Source organism: Cervus canadensis, chromosome 32 (assembly GCF_019320065.1).
Source record: "Cervus canadensis isolate Bull #8, Minnesota chromosome 32, ASM1932006v1, whole genome shotgun sequence".
NCBI lineage: Eukaryota > Metazoa > Chordata > Mammalia > Artiodactyla > Cervidae > Cervus > Cervus canadensis.
The window spans coordinates 21,535,155-21,561,635 of NC_057417.1; the positions used below are offsets into that span (position 1 = coordinate 21,535,155).

The following is a 26,481-nucleotide window of genomic DNA, read 5'->3' on the forward strand; positions in this document are numbered from 1 at the left end:
CCCAGGTGTAGGCCCACATGCTCTTTCCATGTCACCATCTCTTTCATTCCAGGGAAATACTTTGCTGAATTGCTACACAGAAAGGAGTTGTGAATGACTTTGTGTCTATCCATAAAGGCCACCACCTTACTGAGATGCAACATTTGGTCCCAAGCATAAAAACACTTAAGTCCCCTCTTACTATCAAAAAGACTCATTTTTCTCCCTCTCCTGATTCTAAGCTGTAGACTCATGCTAGTTTAGTTTCAATGCAAGACAAAAATCCCTCTGACCTCAGGGCAAAAGGCCAACATACCTAGTGAATCATTCCCTGTGCCCTTTTCTGTAGTCATGGTTCCCACCCAGGGGGAGGCCAGGTCAGCCAGACTCTTGCATTTTACTTTCAGAGGTTCATTTTCCTTGGATTCATTGCTTCAACCCTATTTGGGTACCCAACATAACCATCTTGCCTTGGACATAAACAGCATTAACACTATGAACTCAGAGGTCTTAAGCGTTTAGGAAAATAGACAAAGGAGCCCACTGGTGAACCCAGGAGGGAATAGGCTGGGCGACTGGATGAGAATGAATTGTCTATGATCATTTAGGTCCTTGGGCAATGCAGTCTTGACCTCTTTGAGGAACTGAATTAGATTAGGTACAGAATGGGGCACTCTGAGAACACTGCTGAGGATAGGAGGTAACAACTGAATAATTCACTCAACAGCATTTCACTCACCTCATGGTAACAGAGAGGAAAATAAAAAATCAGATAATGGGAGCTCTGAGAGGTATATTTGAAAGTCAGAAAACTGCAGACCATGTAGACTTGAGGTCAACTCCCAGAAGCAAATGAAATTTTTTTTTTTTTTTTTTGCAAATGAAATTTTGAGTGGTGAAGGATAGAGCTGGATTCATTAAAAAAAAAAAAAAAGATGCACACTAAATGGAGTCCATCTCCTTAAGATAACATGGAGTAGGCAACTTAAATCTTTCAGGAAGAGCAACATGCCATGCCTTAAATAGAATGAATTAAAAAAAATTTTTTTTATTTGGCTATGTCAAGTCTTAGTTGCAGCACATGGGATTTTTCATCGAAGCACATGGACTCTCTAGCTGCGGCACACAGGCTTAGCTGCCTTGTGGCATGTGGGATCTCAGTCCCCCGACCAGGGATGGAACCCACGACCCCTGCATTGCAAGGCAGATTCTTAACCACTGGATCACCAGGGAAGGCCCCTTAATGCCTTAAGTAGAGTGAAAGCACTGGCAGGGGAACCACCTGCATTAAGGGAATGATTTTTCACCTCCAACCAATTAACTGGATGTTCCAGGGTGACAGTGATAGGTACTGCTGACCTGGCCACATGGAGACCGCACGTATAATGGCTCTGCTCCCATGTTTCCTTTATCACTCTGATTTAGGACAGTACTGCACCTGGAACCTGTTTAAGGCGCAGCACATTTGCTGGGGAGTAACAATGTGGCCACTGCTGTAATACCCAGAGACTATAAACTATATGCATGTAGAGACAGCTGTGTTTTCCTGCAAAATCCATTTTGTTCAGCATATGTGATTTATAACCTTCTACTTAAGAAAGAAAGAAAAGTGACTAGAAAGAAAATCACTTTATTCTAATTAAATCACAAACAATAACATCAGAAAAGCACGCTTAAGAGGCCACAACCACCTCTTCTGCCCAATCCCAAACTCAATACCATCTCAATGAACTTCTATATAGTGACGACACCCTCTTCCACTGCAATGGTGAAGAACAAAAGCTACTAATGATTAAGGAGAGGTTTAACGGGTGGTCTCACAGTTCACATCTTCACTACTAATTATATTTTAAATGCTAAATCAACATGGTCACGAGAGGTGATTTTTCATGTCTTCAACTGGAACTTCTTGATTAAGCTAATCCTGCAAACAGAAAAGGTTTGTTAGAAGAGCACTAGCTACATGTTCTCAACAAAGCAGAAGTCCTCCAAATGATGGAGGAGGGATGGAAGCCAAGGTTATTAGTTTCTTTCATAAGAAACTGTTTAAGGTATCTTGAAGTGAAGTGAAAGTTGCTCAGTTGTGTCCGACTCTTTGTGACCCTATGGACTACACAGTCCATGGAGTTCTCCAGGCTAGAATACTGGAGTTGGTAGTCATTCCCTTCTCCAGGGGATTTTCCCAACCCAGGGATTGAACCCAGGTCTCCTGCATTGCAGGAGGATTCTTTAACAGCTGAGCCACCAGGGAAGCCCAAGAATACTGGAGTGGGTAGCCCATCCCTTCGCCAGTGGATCCTCCCAACCCAGGAATAGAACCAGGGTCTCCTGCACTGCAGGAGGATTCTTTACCAACTGAGCTACCAGGGGAGCCCTAGGCATCTTGCCACCAACCAAACTTCAACTCTACACTTGTCACAAATGAAAAAGAGAGGGTATATGTACTTCTGGGCACAGAGTTCTGAAGCAGAAGTTTAGTCACTTTGGTATTAGATGGAGCTTCACCATAGACTTCTGATAAAACTTGGCCATGCAATCTCTTAATTCCACAGTTCAACCACCTGAAAAAATTAACTTCTGCCATATTTACTGCCATAAATAAAGGCAGTAAAATGAAAACAAGCATTTTCAATAGATGGTGAATTCCTAGGTTGATAGGAGGAAATTATCAAAAAAAAAAAAAAAAGAGCAAGAGAGAATAAGTTGACTGCCAATATTCCAAAGAGCCTAAAGCTCAAAGTCCCTCAGAGGGATCTAATAAACTTGTCTCTCTCGAAGGGGGTGTGTAGACTGACAATGCCCCATCAAATCTTGTGCACATTTCTGGACTCTGGTGAAATAAGCACTGAGGCTATGCAACAGCCACAGTTAAGATCTTGGCACACTAATCTATACCTGCTTAAGGAAGAATCAAACTAAGAACATAACTGGCAAAAGGTAAGATAATGACTAGAGGTCTCTGGACCAGCTCCTTGTTAGAAGAGTTGGATTATTTTTAGAGTAAACAAAATCTCCTCCAATTTGTCAGTTTAGTTTATCAAACACAGACTCTGTAAGTGTTACAGGGGCCAGGAGTACCATTCAGTGTATGAAACAGATCCAAGTTCAATCATGAATTGAGAGGTCACCTACCGTTGGCCAATCTGCACTGCTTCAGCACCTCGCTGAAACCCTCGCAGAGTTTAAGGTCACCCTGGCTCTGGGCACACTCCAGGAACTGCTTCACCTCGTAGAAGCAGGGGCCGTTCTGCTGCAGCTGTGCCGGCTGGGCTCCCTGAGGCTCCTGCAACGTTTAGGACTATTAAGGAAGGAAATCAGACCTACACCCAGACCAAGAGAAACAGCCACTCTGAGGTTAACTGGGGAAACAGAACTAGAACCAGACTCAAATTAAAGTTCCTATCTCTTAACATGGAACATGAAGAAATTTAAAGGCAGAAAGAAATGAGCTGTAACAAAAATTCCAGTTGTAGTCAGAAAGACTCATGAACAAAGATGCAATTTAAAGTGGTTATTTGGGCATCGAAAGATCAACGGTTCAGTGACGTTTCATCAAGGAAAAAATGGGATTACTACAGAAAAACAGAGGAACGCGAGCTTTAGGTACACTAGAAAGACAACAAAGTATATGCCCACCCTCCCTAGAGAAGAAAATTCACATGTCAGAAATAAGGGCAGTGGCAAGTATTAGGAAAGATATCAGAGAGCATAAGAGTTACAAAAAAGATTTCTGAACACTTAACTAAGATTGAGACTGGATGAGTTAAGAGTGACCAGGAAAATAAATATATATTTATATTCATTCATTCATTTATGCCAGGCCACCTGGCTTGTGGGATCTTAGTTCCCCAATCAGGGAGTGAACCAGGGCCCATGGCTGTGAAACAACTAAGTCTTAACCACTGGACCACCAGGGAACTCCCCAGAACATTCAAAATAAGGAGGAAGGGGCTGCTTGACAGTGCATCAGGATGAACTGCTACAATTCTACGCCCTGGGGAGAAATACCTTGTGTACAAGATTCTCTGATACTGGCCTAAGGAAGGTACTAACTCAACTACCAAACGTGGCTCTTGATAAACCATTTTCCACATGTGGAGACAGTGCCAAGACATAAGGAACCTACAAACAACTAGGTTTTCTCATAAAATACACCACCAAAGGGAATGCTGCCCCAAGTCTTACCTGGTAAGTGATGTCAGGCCTTGAGGGTTCAGCACTGCTTCCTCCACTGAAGCCCCCAGTGAGGGCGTGACCCAGAGTGTGGCCGACGGCAGAGCCCACAGCCACGCCAGCAGCAGTGGTTGCCATCTGCGCCATCAGGCCTGGCTGTCGGGGAGCAGCAGCAGGGGAGCCAACAGCAGATGGCGGAGCCGCTGCTGGTGGCTGAGCTGCGGGCGCTGGCCTGGGCGCTGCTCTCATCTGAGGCGCGCGGCTGTGAAAGAAAGGAACAAAAAGTAGTAAGTTCCCATTCCCAGCCAGGTTTGGAAACTGTCAACTTAAACAACCAACCCTTGTATATTAAAATAAACCTCAGGGTTTTAAATGATCAAACACAAATACGATATACATACAAGAAAACTTCACAGAACATAATTCCCTAAGCTATTTACATCATTTCCTCTCTTGAACCTTTTGTTAAGGTTGTAATCACCGAGTATAAACTTCTCTTCCCTGCTTTTTTGCAACCATCTCCATGTATTCACAAAGTCTATAGCATCTTTAAGAACACAGTTATCCCAAAACTTCATAAAAATTGATATAACTGTTCATGAGACAAAACCTTCTGCCTTTATGGAGCTGACACTGAGGGATCAAGTGAATGTTAAGGAAAAAATATTAAGAGAGGGAGGGCAGCATGTTCTGGGATGTTGCAATTTTAGGACCCTCAAGGGAGGTAACAACTGAGTAAAGACCGACAGTCATCTACGGAAATAAACTTAGTCCAATTCCTTCATTTCACAGACTAGAAAACTGAAACCCAGCAAGTGGAACTGACTTGCCTGGACTGTTATACATCTGGATATCTTTAAAATTTCACTAAAATGTCCAGTGGCAACCTACTCCAGTATTCTTGCCTGGAGAATCCCATGGACAGAGGAGCCTGGCAGGCAACAGTCCACGGGGTCGCAAGAATGGGACACAACTTAGCAACTAAACCACCACCCAATATGTCCAGTACCGCTCTAAAAATCTTTCACATAGATTATACTCTCTGTCCATTTTTTAGATTGTTTCTTTGAGTGCTCTTCCCTCAGTTAAGGCTAGGTCAAAAGTTTATGACTTCCGATCAGCTGGTATCCAGTATCTGGTCTAACTTCTCAAAAAATGTGATTTCCGCTCCTTTGGATAGTAGCATCTTTCCATTACTGAACTCCTTCTCTACACTCCTAACACACTGTTTGAACACAATTCACCTTAGTCTAGAGAAGCAATGTGGTACTGTGCTAAACGTTTTGAAGATGTCACCAGAAAACTCTGAGACCTGGCTTCTCCAAACATAGAGAAGGACAGCAGTGAGTGGTCCTGAAGAGAGATCTTAGCTCCCTGTCCAGGGTAATCAGGAATGAATTTTCATGTCCAGGATGAAAATCAGAAATCCCAACCACTAGACCACCGGAAGACTCTTGAGAGTCCCTTGGACTGCAAGGAGATCCAACCAGTCCATCCTAAAGGAAATCAGTCCTGAATGTTCATTGGAAGAACTGATGTTGAAGCTGAAACTCCAATACTTTGGCCAAAACTGATGGCCAAATGAGAACCAACTCATTTGAAAAGACCCTGATGTTGGGAAAGATTGAAGGCGGGAGGAGAAAGGGACAACAGAGGATGAGATGGTTGGATGGCATCACTGAATGAATGGACATGAGTCTGAGTAAACTCCGGGAGTTGATGATGAACAGGGAGGCCTGGCGTGCTGCAGTCCATGGGGTCGCAAAGAGTTGGACACGACTGAGCGACTGAATTGAACTGAGACCACCAGGGGCTGGAGGCTAGATGCAGAGTTCCTGGCTCATGCCCTGTTTGAAAGCAAAAATGTTTCCAAGAAGCAAAAACTATAAAAACAGGTATATAGTTTAACTTAAGTCAGAAACTAGGCAGAAATACACACCCAGAGAGGAGTTCCAGCATCCTGAATGACACACTCAGTAGAGAGGTGATTTAAATCACTTACACAGGACAGTCCTTCAAGGTCTTTGTTTACATTTGGCCAATTGTCTGTTTTTCACACAGTGACTATTCCTAGAACCCTCCCCAAGATGTGCGTGCAACTTTTTGCTAAGATGGATCCCATTGTGGAGGCCTGTGGTACATTCCACACTTATCACGGAGTGGCACACCCTCTCTTTCTGACCCCCACGGAGCCTTTCTGCCCATGTGCAGAGAGGAAAGTTTTCCTTGACCTCAGGAGAGGACACCTTATCTCTTCATTTCAGCAGAGTTCAGCTTCTGCCACTAGCTTTGTCCTTAGTATCAGGGCGAGAACAAAGCTTCAGTTTTACTCCACTTGACAAATACCAGCTGCCTGGCCCAGGGGCCCATCTATCTCCTACCTCTGCATGACCTTGGACAAGTCCCTTATTCTGCTTCTCCAGTTTCCTTGTTCCTGTAACAGGAAAACACCTACCTTCTGAGGCTATCAGGAGGTGCAACTGACAGTATATTTTACAAGTATTTTATGAACCGGAAATGTCATGCACACGTGAGACCTTAGGCACTGTATACTGGGCTGAGCCCTCGGAACGCTCACTGCTTATGGAAGGTGCTCAAAGGTTATTTACTTGAACTGAGATACGATCATTTTCCTGTTTATACCATCTTTATTCTAATTTTTTTTTCCTTATTGTTGTTGTTGCTATTTTTGACGTTTCAGCCAGATTACACTTACAAATATCCACTTTCTAGAACTGGCATGTTTTAACATAAAATGGACTCTAAAATATGTTAAGAAATAACTCATGGACATTCGAAATTAGGAAGTTTGCACTAACGGGAAAGCTACCCAAAGCCTCATAACCAGTTTGCGGCGACCGGAGAAAGGCCCACGCCGCCCCAGCCTTCGGACGCCCCCGCCCGTAGACGCCCCGCCGTCCCGAGGCAAAGCACAGCCTCCCTCTGTGTCACGGCACGGGCAGGACCCCATCCCCGCAGTAGTCTCACCTGGCAGGAGGGGCCACGCGGGAAGTGCGGCTTCGGCTTCCACGAGGCATCTTGACTGCACTCCTAAGCGACGTAGACAAGCGGGACACTCAGAGACCCCGGCGGATTCTGCGAAGAGCGACAGCGGAAGTTGGGAGGCGGGGCTGGTCTTAGCGCGCGGCCAATCAGCGCACAGGCCTTCCGTTTTCCGACGTCTCCGCGGGTCTGAAGGTCACAGGAAGAGCAGGGTGTCACGGCGGCGCCTCGTCGCACTCAGTTGACGTCAGAAGCTCGGCGGCCGGACTGTAGAAAACCGGAGATGGACATGGGTGTGGAAACTTTGTCCGAGCCTAGCGCGAGTCAGAACCGTTTCCTAGGGCACAAGGACCGTCGCTTCTACCTTCAAACGTTTTCTTATTAATGTGGTAGGTCAGCTCCAACCTTGAGAGAGTGAGTCAGACCTCAGGCGTGGTTGTCCCTGGACCTTGGGTCAGTTACTTAACCTTTCTCACCATTAAGTTCCTCATTTGAGTAAATATTTTTTGAGGCACAGTGTGGGCACATAATAAGAACTGAAATGAAGAAAACGGACAATTTTAGGGATCGACAGAGCCGAGTTGGTTCTACTTGGGTTTTGTCTGTTCATCCAGTAAACAAAAGTTAGATTCAGGCAGTAATAATGCCTTACTTTTATGTATTTCACACATTTCCGAACCCCTTCATGTGTATTATAGAACTTGTGCCCGTAATTGGAATGATATTCGTTCACTGATAATGAAATAAGGTGTTCTGAATGATCTCCCAAGTGCTAGGTAGGTTCTGAAGATAGAGCAGGAAACAAGACTACCTTCATGGAGTTTAAATTCATAGAGGCGAGATACAAACACCTATATTAATTAGATGGTGGTGATAGGAAGCAAAAGCAGGATAAGCCAGGTGTAGAGAGTTAGGGGTCGGAGAGGGCAGGAGTTCTTTTTTTGAAGGGTCAGTATTTGAACGGAGTCCTTAAGGAAGTGGGGAGGCAAGCCTCCTCAAGGGTAAGAGCATTCCTCACAGTGAGAACAGCAATTGCAAAGGCCCCAAGGATCTGTGCTTCAGTGATACTTGGTGGAAAATTCTTTTAACCATATATTTTAGTGCCTCTGCAGTAGGGGACAAGTAAACTAATGGCATTTCATGGGGGGCTTCATGGAAAAGTCCTTGGAGATGGGATGGGTTTTATGGAGGAGAGAAAGCAGAGGTAGAACCTTCATTTCTGCTTGGATGTCAGTCAGAAATTTCCCCCTTTCACCAGAGGTGACAGAGTTTAAAGCAGCCTTTCTGGCAACAGCAGAATGTTTGTGGAACTGAGGGGTAAATAATGCAAAAAATTTTGTGAAAAAGTTTTAGTTTCACAGAATTTCTTAAAGAAATGAAAACTGTAAATGGTAAACCTTTGTATTTCCCTTTGGATAATTCATAAAAAGAGATGGGAGAAAGGAACCTTATTTATATACTTTTTTTTTTTTTCCCCCCAACCCCCCCATATATACTTATTTTTAATTGAAGGATAATTGCTTTAGGAACCTTATTTATAAAGGACATTCTGGGACCAGAAGAGCTTAGACTGAGGAGAGCTTTGGACAGACAGGCATGCAGACCAGAACAGAGACAGTTTTAATTTACCTTGCTAAGTCATTCATTCCTAAATTAAGGAAAGTTAAATGTTTGTACAAGGCTATTTTGTGATAGTAAAAGAGTAAAAAGTCTAAGTCTCTGTCAGTAGAATACAGGTTTAAAAAATTATGGCACACACACAATATCAGTTCAGTTCAATCCCGCAGTCATGTCTGACTCTGCGGCCCCATGGACTGCAGAAGGCCTTGCCTCCCTGTCCATCACCAGCTCCCGGAGTTTACTCAAACTCATGTCCATTGAGCCGGTGATGCCATCCAACCATCTCATCCTCTGTCGTCCCCTTCTCCTCCTGCCTTCAGTCTTTCCCAGCATCAGGGTCTCTTCAAACAAGTCAGCTCTTCGCATCAGGTGGCCAAAGTACTGGAGTTTCAGCTTCAACATCAGTCCTTCCAATGAACATTCAGGACTGATGTCCTTTGGGATGGATTGGTTGGATCTCCTTGCAGTCCAAGGGACTCTCAAAAGTCTTCTACACCACAGTTCAAAAGCATCAATTCGGCACTGAGCTTTCTTTATAGTCCAACTGTCACATCCATACGTGACTACTGAAAAATCATAAAGCTATATATAAAGCTACAAAAAAAGTTTTTCTGTATATTGATATGAAATGATTTACAAGATAAACTGTCAAGAGAAAAAAAGCAAATGGCAGAATTGAGTGCAAGGTGCTATATTTGTGTGAAATGGAGAGAAAAGACCATACTGTGTGTGTGTAAAATATCTTTAGCTGATAACACTGGTTGCCTTGAGGCAGTGGCACAAATTCAGTTAAACAGTAATCAAAATTTGAGCAAAGAACTCTTGCAGACGTTGTTACAGATATTTGATACAGGCATTTGGCTGAGTGGACTCGATGATTGCAGTTAAAAATTGCAGAGGGAGACAAAAGGTAAGGGGAAAAAATCCTGAAGGCTAAGATAAATTATCAGAAGCTTTAAAACTGCAGACTTTGCTCCATAAATTCCATATCTAGGAATTTTCAAAAGTTGTGAATGTGAAAGAAATTAGCCATAAGGATGTTGGTTTAACAAAATGTATAAAATAGGGAAAACCTGAAATACCCTAAGTGTCTTGCAATGTATTTAGAATTAGTTAAATAAGTTCTAGTACCTACATATGATGAAATGTTAGACATCCATTTAAAATGTTATAGAAGAATATCTGACATGAGAATTGTCTTCACACAATATTAAGTGAAAGAGCAGATTATAAAATAGTATATACAGTATGTATTTTCAGAAAGTTCATATGTATTTTAAAAACTGGAATTATATACAGCCAAGTAGTGATGTTATCCATTGGATACTGCTTTCTCTGCTTCCTTCTTTTTTTTTTTTTTTTGGCCTGTCTCTATTTTCCAGTTTGTCTACAGTGAACACACAATGAATAAACCTAGTCTGGTGGTTTAAAACATGTCCTCAAATTCGTTGACACTCCTTTCAAAAGGTAGACTCAAATTAAATTCTTCTCCAACCTCGTGAGAGACACTGAGCTAGGACTACCCAACTAAGCTGCTCCCAAATTCTTGACCCACAGAAGCTAAGATAGTAATTTGTTACACAGCAATACATAACCAATACACGTAATTTCTACAGTGACCATATCTGAATTTTAAAAGCTCTACTATCTAAAATGAGCAAAATCTACTTAGAACACTTTACAGGTTGCTTTAACATAGCTGATGTCTATCTGGGTATGCTGTACTTTACAGCAGAAATTGTGAGGAACTGAGATGTTTTAAAACATTAAGGTCCATACACTTTGTACTCAGTTGCTCAGTTGATTAACACTCTTTGTGACCCCATGGACTGTGGCTCAACAGGCTTCTCTGTCCATGGGATTTCCCAGGCAAGAATACTGGAGTGGGTTACCATTTCCTGCTCCAGGGGTTCTTCCTGACCCAGGAATCGAACCTGTGTCTCCTGCATTGGCATGTGGATTCTTTACCACTGCACCACCTGGGAAGTCCATACACTGTAAATGTAGTTTTGTGTTTGGGTAACTAAGACATATGTATATGTTTATAGAGGCTTGCACATACCAGACAAAAATGAATGAATGAATTTAACTAATGATCTAAAAGTACAAAATACTATAAAACAAGTTGTTGTGTTGTTCATATGAAGTTCTAAACGCTGGGCTGGAAGAAGTGCAAGCTGGAATCAAGATTGCCAGGAGGAATATCAATAACCTCAGATATGCGGATGACACCACCCTTATGGCAGAAAGTGAAGAGGAACTAAAAAGCCTCTTGATGAAAGTGAAGGAGGAGAGTGAAAAATTTGGCTTAAAGTTCAACATTCAGAAAAGTAAGATCATGGCATCTCATCCCATCACTTCATGGGAAATAGATGGGGAAACAGTGGAAACAGTGTCAGACTTTATTTTTTGGGGCTCCAAAATCACTGCAGGTGGTGATTGCAACCATGAAATTAAAAGATGCTTACTCCTTGGAAGGAAAGTTATGACCAACCTAGATAGCATATGAAAAAGCAGAGACGTTATTTTGCCAACAAAGGTCTGTCTAGTCAAGGCTATGGTTTTTCCAGTGGTCATGTGTGGATGTGAGAGTTGGACTGTGAAGAAAGCTGAGCACCGAAAAATTGATGCTTTTGAACTGTGGTGTTGGAGAAGACTCTTGAGAGTCCCTTGGACTGCAGGGAGATCCAACCAATCCATCCTAAAGGAGATCAGGCCTCGGTGTTCATTGGAAGGACTGATGCTGAAGCTGAAACTCCAATACTTGGCCATCTCATGCAAAGAATTGACTCATTGGAAAAGACCCTGATGCTGGGAGGGATTGGGGGCAAGAGGAGAAGGGGACGACAGAGGGTGAGATTACTGGCTGGCATCATCGACTCGATGGACATGAGTTTGAGTAAACTCCGGGAGTTGGTGATGGACAGGGAGGCCTGGAGTACTGCAGTCCATGGGGTCACAAAGAGTTGGACACGACTGAGTGACTGAACTGAACTGAAAGCATTTTAAGGGAATGGATATTCAGTGTGAATGATGGCTTCAGGGAGAAAGTGGCACTTTTAAGTATAGCTGACACTAGTTTTAGAAAAATTAAAATTGATTAAAGGCACTCTGAGTAGGATAGCACAGATTTAAATGAAGAGGAAGAATTGAATATGGTGAATTTAGAGGACAGAAGACCTGTGTCAAGAACCAGTGTGTTTTTGGAAGTTGTGAGAAACAAATTTAAGAAAATCCAATAGATGATTTCCAGCACAATATAAGGCATCTAAGCTTTTTAACCTACAAGGTTACAGCTGTCATTGAGGGTTTTTATATGATTAAAATGATCTTCAGGAAGATTAATCTGGCTACCTCTGTGATGTAGCAGAGGGAGACTAAGAGTAAGGGAAAAAATCCTGAATGCTAAATAAGACAGTGGTGATGGGAACATTATTAGTAGCTACTTGCCTATTATATATCAGGCAGCTTTATATGCATTATTTCATTTATGCTTCACAAGAACTCTTGAAATAAGTACTGTATCATTCCTAACTTATAGGTAAGGATACAGATGTATAGAGTTAAACAACTTGCCCAAGTCCATACAGGCATTTTACTCCAAAGCCAGGAGGACTCCTACCACACTGCCTGAATTTTGGAGACATTTTAAAAGAATTAATGAAGTGAGTGAAAGAACTTAAGGCTTCCTGACAAGAGAGGATAAAGAGGAGGGATCATGTTCTGTAAACTTAAAAATAATTCCCATTTATTGAGCACCAATTATGTGTCAAGTCCTTAAGTGTCTTAGATATTTTATATACTTTATCAATAATCAGTTTGGCAGGGTAACCCAGTATTATTCCCATTTTACAAATGTGAAACCTGAAGCTTGGCAGAAGTTGAAAGTAGTTACCACTCAAAGTCTGCTGAATGCCAGGTTGATGAACAGTCATCGCTAGGATTAAAATTCAGGTTGATCATTCCAGAACACCACCCTTCTTTCCTAACCAGGGACTCACCACTGGGTGCAAAGGCCTGACAGAATGCAGACAAGAGATAGGAAAGGGACCCTGCCATACTCTGCATAATCTTTAAACTAATTCTTGGACATGGAATTTGTGGGTGGTTCTGAGCCACAAAAGGATGTCTACAGTTGATGAAAATGGTGGTGGTGGGAAGAGTGGATGTTTTTGAGTATCTGTTATGTCTTGTCTTCTAACTTGTATGGCCTCTGGAAAGTAACTTGAATTCTATGCCTCAGAATCCCCTGTAAAATGGAGATAGCATTCACTTCAAAGGATTGTTGTGGGCCAGTAGTGCAGAGAACCTAGCATACACCATTTAAATTTAAAATAGTCCTATTCTGACAAACAAATATTAAGGGTACACAGTCCTAGATGACATTTGAGTTAAAGTCTTATACAGATTCCTATCTTTGTTCTGCCTGTATTCATCTCTGTCACTTCTTTACACTTAAGAACTCAAATATTTGCGGGCTTGAAACAAATTACCACAACAACTTAACCAAAAAACACCAGAAGACTTAAAATGCCATTCTTGCTGCTCTCTTTTAATGAAAAACCCTAAACCCTAAGCAGGCATACCCACTTGGATGTTACTTAACAATCAGTAAGGAAGACACTGAAGCAGTAAACTTAAGCGATGTTGAAAAGAAGTTCTGCTGACCAACATGGACTGTTCCCCTTAGGACCACAATTACAGGTGGAGTCAGAGAAAATACTTAGGTCCTTCGGGTATGGGTATCCTGTAGAAAACCAGACAAAAAACAAAATTCAATTCTTCTCTTTAGTCCGTGCATTAACACTGCAATTAAATCCCTTCCTTGTATTTTTAGGAAGATGTTTTCTGCGTTTCCTAGCCCCGTCTACCCAACTACAAATTTCCAAAATATAATTTTACACTATTCCAACCGCAGCCGGGAGAGAAGCTGGGAGTTTAGGGGGCCCACCCAGCTAATGACTTGGCTACGCAGGGAAGCCTCAGAAGGGGGCGACTGTGCCGGGTTGAGTCGCAGGGGACGGATCGGAGCGCCGCCTGGGCGATCGCGCGGGTCCCCGGGGCTCGGGCCACTGGCTGCCCGCACGCACCGGCGCTCAGGTGAGACGGGTGCGCGGCCGGGGCTGCAGCTGGCGCTGGCGACGCTTGCGCTGGCTGTTCAGGAGCTTCTGCGCGATCTTGCGCTCGTGGCCGCCGGGCACCAGCCAGTTGGTACGCAGTTCTCGCTCGCGCCGCGTCCGGCCCTTAATGCGACCGGCCCCGCAGGCTGGGAAGTCGCGCAGGTAGTAGTAATCCGGGCAGTCATAGAACTCCTCCTCGGAGCCCACCGGCGGCCACACGCCGGGTGGCGGTGGCTGGGCTCGAGGCTGGACAGTGGGAACGGCCGGGTCCATCGCGCCGGGTCGCCCGCTCGGGCGGGCGCGCGCGTTTCTGGAGGGCCACGCCCCGCGCTTCGATTGGCTTCGCCAGAGGCGGGGTGGAGCCTAGGGCTGACGTCACAGAGCTGGGATACTATCCGGCAGGAGGCCTCCGCGCTGCTTACAGTCCGGGGAACCATGGCATTTTTCTCCATCCAGTTCTGTGCACCCCCGGTGGGAGAGGGGTATTTGGCAAATCCGATCGAAGATTCGTTTATGTCGGTCAAAAGTGGGAAACTAGCCAATTATCAGTAGTGTGGGGGCTGTGCATTCCTCGGGGTGAGCAACAATGAGCATTTTGTCAGGTTATTTGACGACATGAGTTAAGTGCGCAGTAATGATGGTGGTTTAATCGCTAAACCGTGTTGGACTCTTGCGACCCCATGGACTGTAGCCTCCCAGGCTTCTCTGTCCATGGGATTTTCCAGGCAAGAATATTGGAATGGGTTGCCATTTCCTTCTCCAGGGGATCCTCCCAGTCGAACCCGGGTCTCCTGCATTGAAGGCAGATTCTTTACCAACTGAGGTACAAGGGAAGCTTTGCGCAGTAATGATGCAAATGAAAAATAGGGTTCTGAAATAGTATCTCTGGTATCCCAGAAATGTATTTTTTTTTTTAATTGATTCGTTCATTTGTCTGCACCGGGCTCTTTGACCTTCGTTGCCGGCATGTGGGATCTAATCCCCTGACCAGGGGTGAACCGTTCCTTTGCATTGGGAGCGCCAAGTCTTAGCGACTGGATCAGCAGAGAAGTCCCCCAGTAATGTATTTTTAAAACACACCTAGATGAAAAGGAAATGCATCAGAATGCTAAAAGTATTCCTGGCTGCTAGGGACATACATTAGTTCTTTTTCCTTTCCATAGTCCATGTGTTTGATAAGGAGTAGAAAATAAGTATTAAGCGAGCAATTAAGGGAAAGTTACCTTGCCTGGTGCAAGGCCAGGAACCGCGCGGCAATTTCGGATTATCCGCGGGTGCCCAAGTACTGTGGTCAGGGGACGCTGGTGTGATAGCTTGATGCTCTGGCAGTTCGGGGGTGAGGGCCGAGAGTCGGGGAGCAGCCGCGCGCGCCCCGCGTCCCACCCGCCAGCCCCGCGGGTATTGGGGGAAAGGATGCTCGCGGAGAGCAGCAGAGGCGAGAGTAATCAGGCCGGGTGTTCTGCGCTGAGAAAAAGCCAGGCTTACTTCCTCGCAGGGGGCTGCTGGACGGCGGAGCAGGAGTCATTAACATCCAGCGGCACCCGAGGCTCTGCGAGACTCCCAGGTCTAATTGCCTAATTACTGCCTCCCTGAACACTGCTCTCAGGGTATTATTGCCAAGAATGCCTTTGTTTGCGTTTGCTTTAACTAGTGCAGATAATTCTCTTCCCACAAATATTGCAGTCATCCCCCTCCAGGGACTTTTCTTTTTAATAGATGGAAAATAATTCTCTACTTAAAAAAATAAAAAGGCCTCATATATTTGATCTTGCTGAGTTTCTGTCCGTGACCAAGTTGCCAATTTGAGTTTTTTCCCTGCTCTCTAAAGTCGTGTCCCTGGTGGGGCGTGGCCTACATACCGAGCTCTGAGGGCAATTTTGGTAGTTCCTTAAATGAGCAAGTCCCAGGAGAGTGTTTTTAATAAAACACCCAGGGGATTTTCTCTTCCACCCACGTGTCTTACACCTGCTACTGGGAAAGAGAGAAACTAATGTTTATCCCTATACCACTGTCCCACACATTATCTCTTTTTTAAAAAAAAAAGAAATCTCTTTAGAATTTTTTATGAAAATATTCAGACATTCTCAAAAGTGAAAATAGAACAAAGAACTCTCATAGCCCCTTACAGGGATTCAACAATTATCAAGATCCTGTCTGGTTTGCTTTATCCCTCTCTGTTTTGCTCTGCTACAGATCTTAAGTTATTTTACTCCTGTGCATCTCAGTGGTTGTGGTTTAGTCACTAAGTTGTGTCAGACTTTTGCAACCACATGGACTGTAGCCTGCCAGGCTCCTGTGTCCATGGGATTTCCCAGGCAAGAATACTGAAGTGGGCTACCATTTCCTTCTCTAGGGAATCTTCTCGACCCAGGGATCCAACCCATGTCTCCTGCTTGGCAGGCGGATTCTTTACCACTGAGCCACCTAGGAAGCATGCATCTCAATACACAGCTCTGAAAAACTCGACCTATTTCTTACATAATTTTGATGTCTAAACAACAATAGGCAACATACAACTTGGAATACATTAAAAAATCTACAGATGAAATTTGCTTGTTAGGGTGTTTAAGTCACTTCTTATATAGGGCAGGCCCCTGCCCTTTCCCTTGACTCGTTGCAAAAACTGGGTCAGCTGTCCTGTAAATGCCCCACTTTGTGGATTTATCTGCTTCCTTGTCATGTCATTTAACTTGTTCCTCTCTCTCCCATATCTTGAAAATTGAGGTTGATTCTAGAGGTGGGTTTATGCACAGATTCACTTTCCTAGGAGGTGATGTGTGTTGGCATCACACCAGGAGACCCACAATAACTCATTGCCCCAATTTTAGTGATCAGTGGGCTCAGGTGGTGACAGCCTATCCCTGCAATTGTATAGTTCAACATTAATAGTTTCAATCTAATAGTTTCAACCATGGTTCATTTTTTTGGTTTGCTGTTGTGTTCATTTGTTATTATTTCATTAGGTGCTGTGAGATGGCAATTTTTTAATTCAATAATTTCTTCTACATTTATTACCTAGAATTCTTTCCCTCATGAATATACCTTAATATACATTTTTCTTCCAGTTTTATTGATATATAGTTAGTGTAGAGCACTGTATAAGGTTTACAGCATTATCATTTGACTTACAAAATGGCAACCCGCTCCAGTATTCTTGCCTGGAGAATCCCATGGACAGAGGAATCTGCTGGGCTACAGTCCATGGGGTTGCAAAGAATCAACACCACTAAGTGACTAACACTTTCACACTATCATGAAATGATGACCACAAGTAAGTTTAGTAAACATCTGTATCATCTCATATAGGCACAAAATTAAAGACATAGAAAAGCATTTTTTGTCCTTATGGTGAGAACTCTTAGGATTTGTTCTCTTTTATATATAATACACAACAGTGTTAATTATATTAATCATATTGTATGTTACATCCCTAGAATTTATTTGTCTTATAGGTGGAAGTTTGTATCTTTTGACTACCTTTGTCCAAACCCCCACCCATACCACCTTCCCACACATTACCGCTAGACCTGTCCTACCAGAAATGCTACAAGGATTCCTTCAGGTTGACATGAAAGGATGCTAGACAGTAACTTGTAGTCATATGAAGACATAAAAATTCCTATTAAAGGTAAATACATGGGCAGGACTTCTCTGGTGGTCCAGTGATTAAGACTCTGCACTCCCAATGCAAGGGGCCAGTGTACAATCCCTGGTCAGGAAACTTGATCCTGCATGCTGCAACTAAGTCCTGGTGCAAACAAGTAAAAATAAATACTTTTTAAAAAAGAATACTATCAAGAGTTGTGAAAAAGCAACTTACAGAATGGAGGAAAATATTTGCAAATCATATATCTGATAAGGGGTTAATATCTAGAATATATGAAAAACAACAAGAACCAAAAAACAACACTGGTTAAAAATGGGCAACAGACTTGAATATACTTTTCTTCTTTCAGAACCTTCCTTGCTGTGTTGATTTCTAGATGGAGTCTGTGCCAGGTTCCAATTTATTGCCTCTTGACTCCAAATTCACCCTTTATTGCTTGCTGTGCAAAAATTGAGGTGGACCACTTGAGTATTTTTTTCTATACCAGCTGGGACGATGTTAATTTTTGTCAACTCTGGAGAGTAATTGCAGGGGGAAGGGGTTTCCCTTCTCCTTTTGTGAGGTAGTTAGTCAGACATGAGCTGGTCCCTGCCCCATCCTGGACAGGGTCATCTTTCTCTCTGCCTTCCCTACCCCTACCCCACACTGGTGATTAAAACACACCTCGAGATCTTCCCTTTTTGTGATCAAGGACTGATAAGTTTTCAGCCTTATCAGGACCAAACAAGATAAAACCTGCCAGCACAGGTGTACCAAGACCTAAAAGATGACTCAAAGTAGCCCGGGGTTCATTATTTGTGTATTTGTGTAGTAAATTACCATTTGAATTTTGCCCCACCCACTCTGCCCACTTGGGTTCCACTTGGGTTCCACTTGGGTGCTTGTGGGTAAGTGCCTGTGCACTAGGAGGAAAGTCATACAACCTAAACCTGCCAATCAACTTAGTCAAATAACACAGGACAGAGAGAGGGACTTGCCACCACTCTGAAAAACCAACCCGACCCTGTTGCAGGCGGCTTCTTGTTTCCAGGCAGCCTGCTCTCCTTCATTTTCTCTCTCTGTTTGGAGTGTACTTCTGCTTTGCTTAATACAACTCTTGCTATTTCCAACTGCTCTCTGTCTCTTGGTTGAATTCTTTCCTCTGGGGATAAGAACCAAGGAAACTGCCGTTTTGGTGGTAACAGTTCTAGCGTCCTCTTGTAGCAGGCTCCTGCGGTGTGCGTGGGTTCCTTAGTGCTCAGCTCTTGCAGTGCAGATGGCTTCTCCAGCACCATGGTCCCAACTCTCGTAGCGCCTCCAGAGCCCCACTCCTGCCGTGAGAGGGGCCAACACCACCCAGCAGCCCTAGCTTCCCCGGAATTCTCCCCACCGTGGGTGGCTTTGTCTCAGGATGCCTCCATTGAATGGCTTTTCTTGACACTCTAGATGGGAGGTTTGTTTTTTGCTTGTTTCTTTAATTTGCTTGTTTCTTTAATAGCAGCCAATTTATATTTTGGCTGTGCTGGGTTGTCATTGCAGCACTCAGGCTTTCTCTAGATGCTGCAAGCAGGGGCTACTCTTCACTGCATTGCATGGGCTGCTCCTTTCAGTGGCTTCTCGTGTTGTCGAGCGTGAACTCTAGGTGTGCAGACTTAAGTAGTTGTGGCACATGGGCTTAGTTGCCACAAGGCACGTGGGATCTTCCTGGACCGGAGATGCAACCCTTGTCCCCTGCATTGCAAGGCGGATTCTTAACCACTGGACCACCAGGGAAGCCCTAGGTGGTAGGTTCTTGACACATTCTGGAGGGCAATTTCCAGCAACTACCATTGTTACCAAAAGTTCAGCTTCTCTGTACACCAGTGCCAAAGAGAATCTCAGTTTTGGGTGAAATAGACAAGGAGAGCTTTATTACTTTGCCAGGCAAAGGGCTTCTGCCTTGAAAAACTATGTGTCCTGTCACACGAGTGTATGCTCCTCGGTTCTTTGTCTCGTCACAACAAAGATTTGGAGTGACAGACATTAAAGCCCCTCGGGGGGTCACAGCTCTCGGAGGACAGACCGTGTTATAGCTCTTAAATAAATCACTGTTACAGCTTAGTGTTACAGCTCTATTTATTTAGATGATAGCAGGAAAATCCATCTTCGAGGTGTGAGGGCACTTCGACAGGAAGAGAAGAGCGCCCCATCGTGTGGGAAAGAGAGAGAGAGAGAGAGTTTTGGCTCCTCTTATATGTTTCTCTGTCCCTGGGCCTGTCTTATGTAAATTGGGCCAGCCAGGAGTGTTGTTTGTTTTACCTGAGGTTTTCACTCTGGTCCTCGGACCTTCCTTTGTTCTATTTTCGCGGGCTTTCCCTTCCAGGTCTTTTAGCCACTGCCATCTTGGACTCTTTTTCCCTATTCTAACTACCTAACATTCCCCCCTCAAGAGATGGAAAGCCCAATTCTTTGGGAATAGGGGCGTCGAGGTCTCTCTGGCTACTTCCTGCTGAACTGGGATGGCGAGGGGCATTGGGCCTCCCCCTCTTGCTTAGTCTCAGGCCTCAGAGTCCTTATAGTGGTGTCCATCTAAGGGTGACTGATGTTTTCTGTGGTTGGCTGTAGTTTTATCTTTGTTGAACTGGCGCTGCATGTCGTAGCTTGACCTGGGCAGAGACAAGACAGGTTAGACAGTTGACAGTACATGGAGCAGTCATCAGCAGCGTCAGTATGGCATAACAAGGACTAGTAGGGGCATTGGCCAATTTTAAATTTACATCGCCAGGATGGCTCAAGTCTCTCCTTGTTTAGAGATAAGAAGAACTATCTCCTGTCTGTTTTGGAGTATTATTTCTGCCAAGCTGTGTTGACTCTTTAGAGCTGTCTTGAGAAATCTTATCCCCAGGGACCAGATTTTGGGGTTGTTTATTAGAAGGGCACTCATTTGTAGTTCTGCATAGGTATCTGAGATCTCCCAGGGGCTCACAGGTGTATTGAGTGTCCTCTTCTGTTTTCTTCCATGGCTTGACTCGTGAGTAGTGAATCCAGGAGTCATGTCCTGGTACCTTGACTGCTGTGGGGGTAGAAAGTATTACAGGGTAGCGGCCCTTCCATGTGGGCTGGAGTTGAGCCTTTGGGGACCCATCTTTCCAGACTTTAATTAGGACATGAGTCCCTGGAGCTTATAGTGGTGACTCCTTAGAGTCTGTTGAGTCCTGGTTCATACCCCACAAGCATATATCCTGTTGGAATTGCCCAAAGGCCATGGTATAAGACTGGAGGGTCTGAACCTCTGGATCTAGGAAGAGGTCATTGACATAAACAAAAGGTCTTCTATCATGATTGCAATAACTGCAAGATTTCGAAGGCAGGGGGCCAGCCTCGGGAGGTTGGATCAAGTCTCTTGGATAAGTAAGCTACAGGCTGGGGCTCAGATCCCAACCTTTGAGTTAACACTCTCAAGGCTATTCCCTCTCTTTCATGGACATAAAGTTGGAATGCTTTTTTTGGATCTGGCAACCTCAAGGCAGGTGCCTGAGTTAAGGCCTGTTTTAGTGTAGCCTCTGCCTTCTTTTGAGGAGTTCCCCACATCAGTGGGATTGAATCATCTCGTCCCTTTAAGCTTTCATATAAGGGCTGGGCAATTAGACCATAGTTGGGTATCCAGATTCTACAGTACCCAGTTAGCCCCAGGAAAGCTCGCAATTGTTTTCGAGTCGTGGGGGAGGGCAACTGGAGGATTCCTTGTACCCGATCAGAGGACAGCCTCCTGGACCCATGTGTAATCTGAACACCCAGGTAAGTGACCTTTGTCTTGACCATCTGTGCCTTAGCATGGGAGACTTTATATCCCTTTTCTGCCAAAAAGTTTAGAACCTGAATTGCATGTTGTTGAGCACGTTTCTCATCTGGAGAGCAGATTAGTAGGTCATCTACATATTGTAATATTTTCCCATTAGGTCCCAGGTCCAGATCTAGGAGATCCCGGCTAAGGGCCTGTCCAAACAGGTGGGGGCTATCTCTGAACCCCTGAGGTAATACTGTCCAAGTCATCTGTTGGTGTTTTTCTCCTGGCAAAAGGATATTGGGATTCTTTATCCAGTGGTATGCAAAAAAACGCATCTTTGGGATCCAAGACTGTAAACCACTTGGCACTGGCTGGAATTTCTCCCAAGATTACATAAGGATTGGGTACTGTGGGATGGAGGGGGACTACAGCTTCATTTATGATCCGGAGATCTTGAACCATTCGCCAGGTTCCATCCTTTTTCTTTACTGAGAGGATTGGGGTGTTACATGGCGAACTGGTGGGGACCAATAGCCCACAAGCAAGGAATTTGTTTATTAAAGGCTGTAGTCCCTCCCGAGCCTCTCTTTTGAGAGGATATTGTTTCCGGTTAGGAAACTGAGTGGGATCTCGGAGGACAATGATGACCGGTTCAGCTTGGTGGGCTCGTCCAGGAATCCCCTGGTCCCACACCTGGGGGTTAATTTTGTCCTCCCATGGTCTTTGTTCTCTCTCTGTTGGAGGTGTAATGGGTTCCTCAGTAGTAACCAGAAGCTGTAGGGCCCTAGGGGCTGAAAAGCTTCCCATCACAAGGGTGGTCCCCAGTTTAGTGAATATGTCTCTCCCATTAAGGGAGGAGGACACTCAGGGACCACCAGGAACTGGTGGGAAAATATCTGTCCATCCCAGCAACAAAGAAGTGCTTGGGTGAATCTTTTAGTAGTTGCTTTTCCTGTAGCACCCAAAATGGTACAGGTTTGGGAGGAGAAGGCTCCGGAGTAGGAGATCAAGACAGAGTAGGTAGCCCCTGTGTCAACCAAGAAATTCTCGGACCTACCTGCCACATCCAGTTGCACCCTTGGCTCCAGCCCCGTGATGGTTATCTGTGACAGGCGGGCTGGCTGGAGCGGGCCGCTTCAGTCCTCTTGAACCATCGTGAGGGAAGGCTTGGCGCTTGACCTTGAGGCTCTTGGGTCCCAAGGGCAGAGTGCCACCCAATGTCCCAGTTGATGGCATTTGTGGCAAGCTGTTCTAGGAAACTTGTCACGGTTAGGACACTCTTTGGCCCAATGCCCCGCCTGTCTACAGATTAGGCATTTGCCTCGTGCCTTGTCATTTAAGGTCTTGGGGTGTGCCATAGGGCTGCCCTGGAGGGCGGCCAGCATCTGGGCATGCCTTGTCTCTTTCCTTCTCTCCCTCTCCTGGGCCTTGGCCTCCTTCTCCTTTCTCTGTTATAAAAGGTATTGGTGGCTGTCTGGATCATCTCATCTAGAGAGGCAGCAGGGTCCTGCTGCTGTAGCTGTTGTAACTTAATTCTGATCTCTGATGCACATTGGGACAGGAATTTGTCTTTTAAAATCACCTGTCCTTCGTAAGAGTCTAAGTCCAAATTGGAAAACTTTTGGAGGGCATCTTTTAGCCTTTCCAGAAAGGCACTGGGGTTCTCATTGGACTCCTGAGTTATTGCTGAGACCTGGGCATAGCTGATTACTTTTTGCTGGGCTGCTTTCAGTCCTGCCTTTATACAGATTAGAAAATGATCTCTTTCCCAGATGTGTTCAGGGTCATTATAATTCCAGTTAGGATTGGAGGAGTGTTGTTTGTTTTACCCGAGGTTCTCACTCCGGTCCTCGGACCTTCCTTTGTTCTATTTTCGCGGGCTTTCCCTCCCAGGTCTTTTAGCCACCGCCATTTTGGACTCTTTTTCCCTATTCTAACTACCTAACAGTCCCAACCCAGGAAAAAATTTTAAGACACCCACCCTCTTTTAGTGGGGGAGTGGGGCAGTTGAGGTGGGAGTCTTACTGCACAGCTTGTCCATTTGCTCTGCTTCCCAAGTCCTGTGGCTTCCTTACATCTGGCAGCTCGGGTGGGCTGGAGAAGGGCTCGATGCACACGTCTTCAAACGCCTCATCTTCCCTGAAGGCTAGCCCCACGGTCACTGGGGCCTGAGGCAGTGCCGTTTGGCTGGTGAAACCACACTCGCCCAATGTCTTGCTGTCGTCCAGAAGCTGGTCGTCCTTGTACAGCCGCTGCTCATCCGGCGGCCGCTTGAGGATACCCTGAATGATGCGCTTCAACTCGAACACGGTGCTCGACTCCTTGGCCTCAGTGAAGATGGTGGTCTTGCCGCGCCGGACCATGACGAACACGTCCATTGCAGCTGCCTTTCCCCCTTGACTGCCAATCCAGGAGGATTGAATGAAGGGTTTTATAACAGGGACTCAAAGGTGGGTCTCTGACAAGATTAGGGTGTGTGCAGGGCTCAGCACTACCTTTTCTCAGGTGATCTCATCTTGATGAGCTGCTCTGATCTCTTTAATCAAGTGGTTTCTTGATGGCTCCTCCCTTGATTAGCAACTCCCTTGATTCTGCCCTTTGGAACTCAGGGAAGGTCATTGAGGCTGGAGTCTCACAAGAAATGTTGCAGCATGCAGCTTAGTTAGGTAGGAGCAGAGAAATGGAGCCAGGGGCCAAGTAACAGAAGAGTCATGCATCTTGTAAACATCGGGAGTCCATGGGCAGATAAGGAAAGCGGGCACCTTCAGACTGTCAGGAAATTGGGTGATAAGGGACTGAGTAGGCGACCAGGAAAGGTGAGGAAAGTCAGGAATCCCCTGCATCCAAATGTAACCTTTTGCTCATTGTGCTGTCATTATGATAAGATTAGCCTGACAGATAAGAATAGTCATCAGGCATGTATACCATGGCACTTCTACTCTAAGCTAAATAGGGACAAAATCCCTCCTTTCCTCAGTAAAATGGAGCTGCGATGAAAAAATCGGGAAGGTCAATGCCCAAACTTCTCATTCCCCAGGGAATATTCAGCCCCTTCATTTTACCCTCCTCAAAACCAACTTGTCAAACCCAGATTGGCAGCTCCTCTCCTGCCAGACCACTCTCCCTTTGAGAATGTATCCTTGCTTAAATAAACTTTTGCTTTACTTTTTAGACAAGTCTAGAAATGTTGCCCAAGTTGTCTGTGGGAAGATGGAAAAGCTAACTTTAATCTGCTCAGAATAACAAAGAAGAATCATTTACTTGTTTAAAGAATGGACTTGGGGACTTCCTTAGTGGTCCAGTGGCAAAGACTCCAAGCACCCAATGCAGGGGGCCCTGGTCAGGGAACTAGATCCCACATGCCACAACTAAAGAACCTGCACACTGCAACGAAGACCAGGCATAGCCAAATACATAAATAAATATTAAAGAGTTGTGGCTTAGCTGGTTAGGAATCTGGCTGCAGTCCAGGAGACCTGGGTTCGACCCCTGGATTGGGAAGATCCCCTGGAGAAGGGAAAGGCTACCCACTTCAGTATTCTGGCCTGGAGAATTCCATGGACTCTACAGTCCATATGGTTGCAAAGAGACACAACTGAGTGACTTTCACTCACTCACTCACTCACTTTCTTAACCTCTGTGCTTCATCTCTGAATTCTTTTGAGATGAAGAAAGAACCTGGAATTCATTGACAACAGAAATGGGACAGAAGGGCCTCTGTGCCCAGGAGACCCACAGGGCCACACTCGGTTTCACCATTGGTGCAGCGCTAAGTGAGTTCTGTGCCATCCAATCACCCATGGCTGCGTAAGTCTCCAACAAGCTGGCTCTCAGCTCTGGTGCTCCCCCTCAGCTTAGGGAGGTGGTGGATATACCTTATATATGCAGATCCTATATTCTTTAGAGCTCGCTTTATTTTTTGGCTAGTAGCCAATCTCTCTTTACTGAAATCCCCTGTTATAGTTGATAATTCTGTATATTAAAATTTAGCTGTTCCAACTGCTGTGTGGCTTCCATCTCCTAATTTGACCTGAGTGATACAGGGTCCCTGACCAACATAACAAGGATGAAAGACACCCAGCCTCTCACCATTATACAGTGTGGTGTGCTAAACCATAGTGGGGCAGAGTGTGAGAACAGTGGGTAAGAAGGTGCCTGCAGGGTCCATGAAGATGAAGAGGGGATCGGGGCAAGTTCATCATCATTAACACCTCCTCTTGTCTTTCTTCCCACATCACTAAATCTCTGAGTGGCATCAGTTCTCTCTCACAAGTCTGATCCATGTTCTCCACCCCACTGCTACTTCGCATGCCAGGTCATCATCATCTCTGTCTGGTTTACTGTGAGGGACCTCTAAATATCCTCTTTGATCCACCCCTTGCTCGCTTCAGCCTGTTCTTCACAATAAGGCCAAAAGAATTCTTTTTCTTTTTTTTTTTTTCCAGAGGAATTCTTCTAAAAGACAAATTTGAGTCCTTGATTAAAAACTGTTGGGACTTCCCTGGTGGTCCAGTGGCTAAGACTCCAAGTTCCCAATGCAAGGGGCCCAGATTTGATCCCTGATCAGGGACTAGATCCCACATGCTGCAACTCAAGAGTTTACATGCTACATCTAAAGATTCCACATGCCACAACTTAAAAAAATATTCCACGTGCTGCAACTGAGGATTCATAATACAAGTTAGAATGAAGATCCCACGTGCAGCAGCTAAGACCCAGTAGAGCCAACAAATAAATAGCTTAGAAAAAACAACTGTTGTTGGCTGCCCATTGCCCTTAGGTTAGCATCTGACTCATTTGTCCACGAGGTTTGGAAAGATCCCGCCTCTCCTCACCTTTCCAGTTTTATCTTGTGACACCCTTTCCTACATCCTTTCTCTCCAGCCACATGGAATGTCAGTTTCTTTGGGGACCTTTATAAGTACTGTTTCCTCTTCCAGGAAACCCTCTCACTAACATCACCCTCATCCTTTCACTCTCATCTTTGCTTCCTTAGCTCATCCTTAACCTCAGCCAAGATAGCTACTCCTCTGAGAAGCCTTCCCAAGCCCATCTCCCTCTGATCCGGCTAGGTGCCTCTTGTGTATAGTTCAAGCAAACCCCGTACTTCTGTCATTATACTTATCACAGGTTGGTAACTGTTCATGTGTCTCCTCACTACTGTGACGTGAAATTCATACTTTATGGCAAGAAAGGAAAAATTTAAACATAGAAACTTTCCCCTGACTTCTCTC

The 26,481-nt window shown here is 44.9% G+C and overlaps 3 protein-coding genes across 3 annotated transcripts; all 3 read right to left on the reverse strand.

Moving 5' to 3' along the window:
• Window positions 1–1,593: 1,593 nt before the first annotated feature.
• Window positions 1,594–7,299, reverse strand: CHCHD2 (coiled-coil-helix-coiled-coil-helix domain containing 2). Its single transcript, XM_043456180.1, has 4 exons — window positions 7,141–7,299; window positions 4,165–4,414; window positions 3,112–3,262; window positions 1,594–1,903 (listed from the first exon to the last, which is right to left on the reverse strand). Exons 1-4 carry the CDS (start codon window positions 7,188–7,190, stop codon window positions 1,893–1,895), a joined length of 462 nt encoding a protein of 153 aa, XP_043312115.1. The 5' UTR covers window positions 7,191–7,299; the 3' UTR covers window positions 1,594–1,892.
• Window positions 7,300–13,306: 6,007 nt separating this feature from the next.
• Window positions 13,307–14,207, reverse strand: NUPR2 (nuclear protein 2, transcriptional regulator). The gene is made up of 2 exons (XM_043455907.1): window positions 13,866–14,207; window positions 13,307–13,522 (listed from the first exon to the last, which is right to left on the reverse strand). The coding sequence occupies exon 1, from the start codon at window positions 14,166–14,168 to the stop codon at window positions 13,872–13,874; it is 297 nt and encodes a 98-aa protein (XP_043311842.1). The 5' UTR covers window positions 14,169–14,207; the 3' UTR covers window positions 13,307–13,522; window positions 13,866–13,871.
• Window positions 14,208–23,268: 9,061 nt separating this feature from the next.
• Window positions 23,269–23,625, reverse strand: LOC122432711 (elongin-B-like). Its single transcript, XM_043454733.1, has one exon. The coding sequence runs from the start codon at window positions 23,623–23,625 to the stop codon at window positions 23,269–23,271; it is 357 nt and encodes a 118-aa protein (XP_043310668.1).
• Window positions 23,626–26,481: the final 2,856 nt, after the last annotated feature.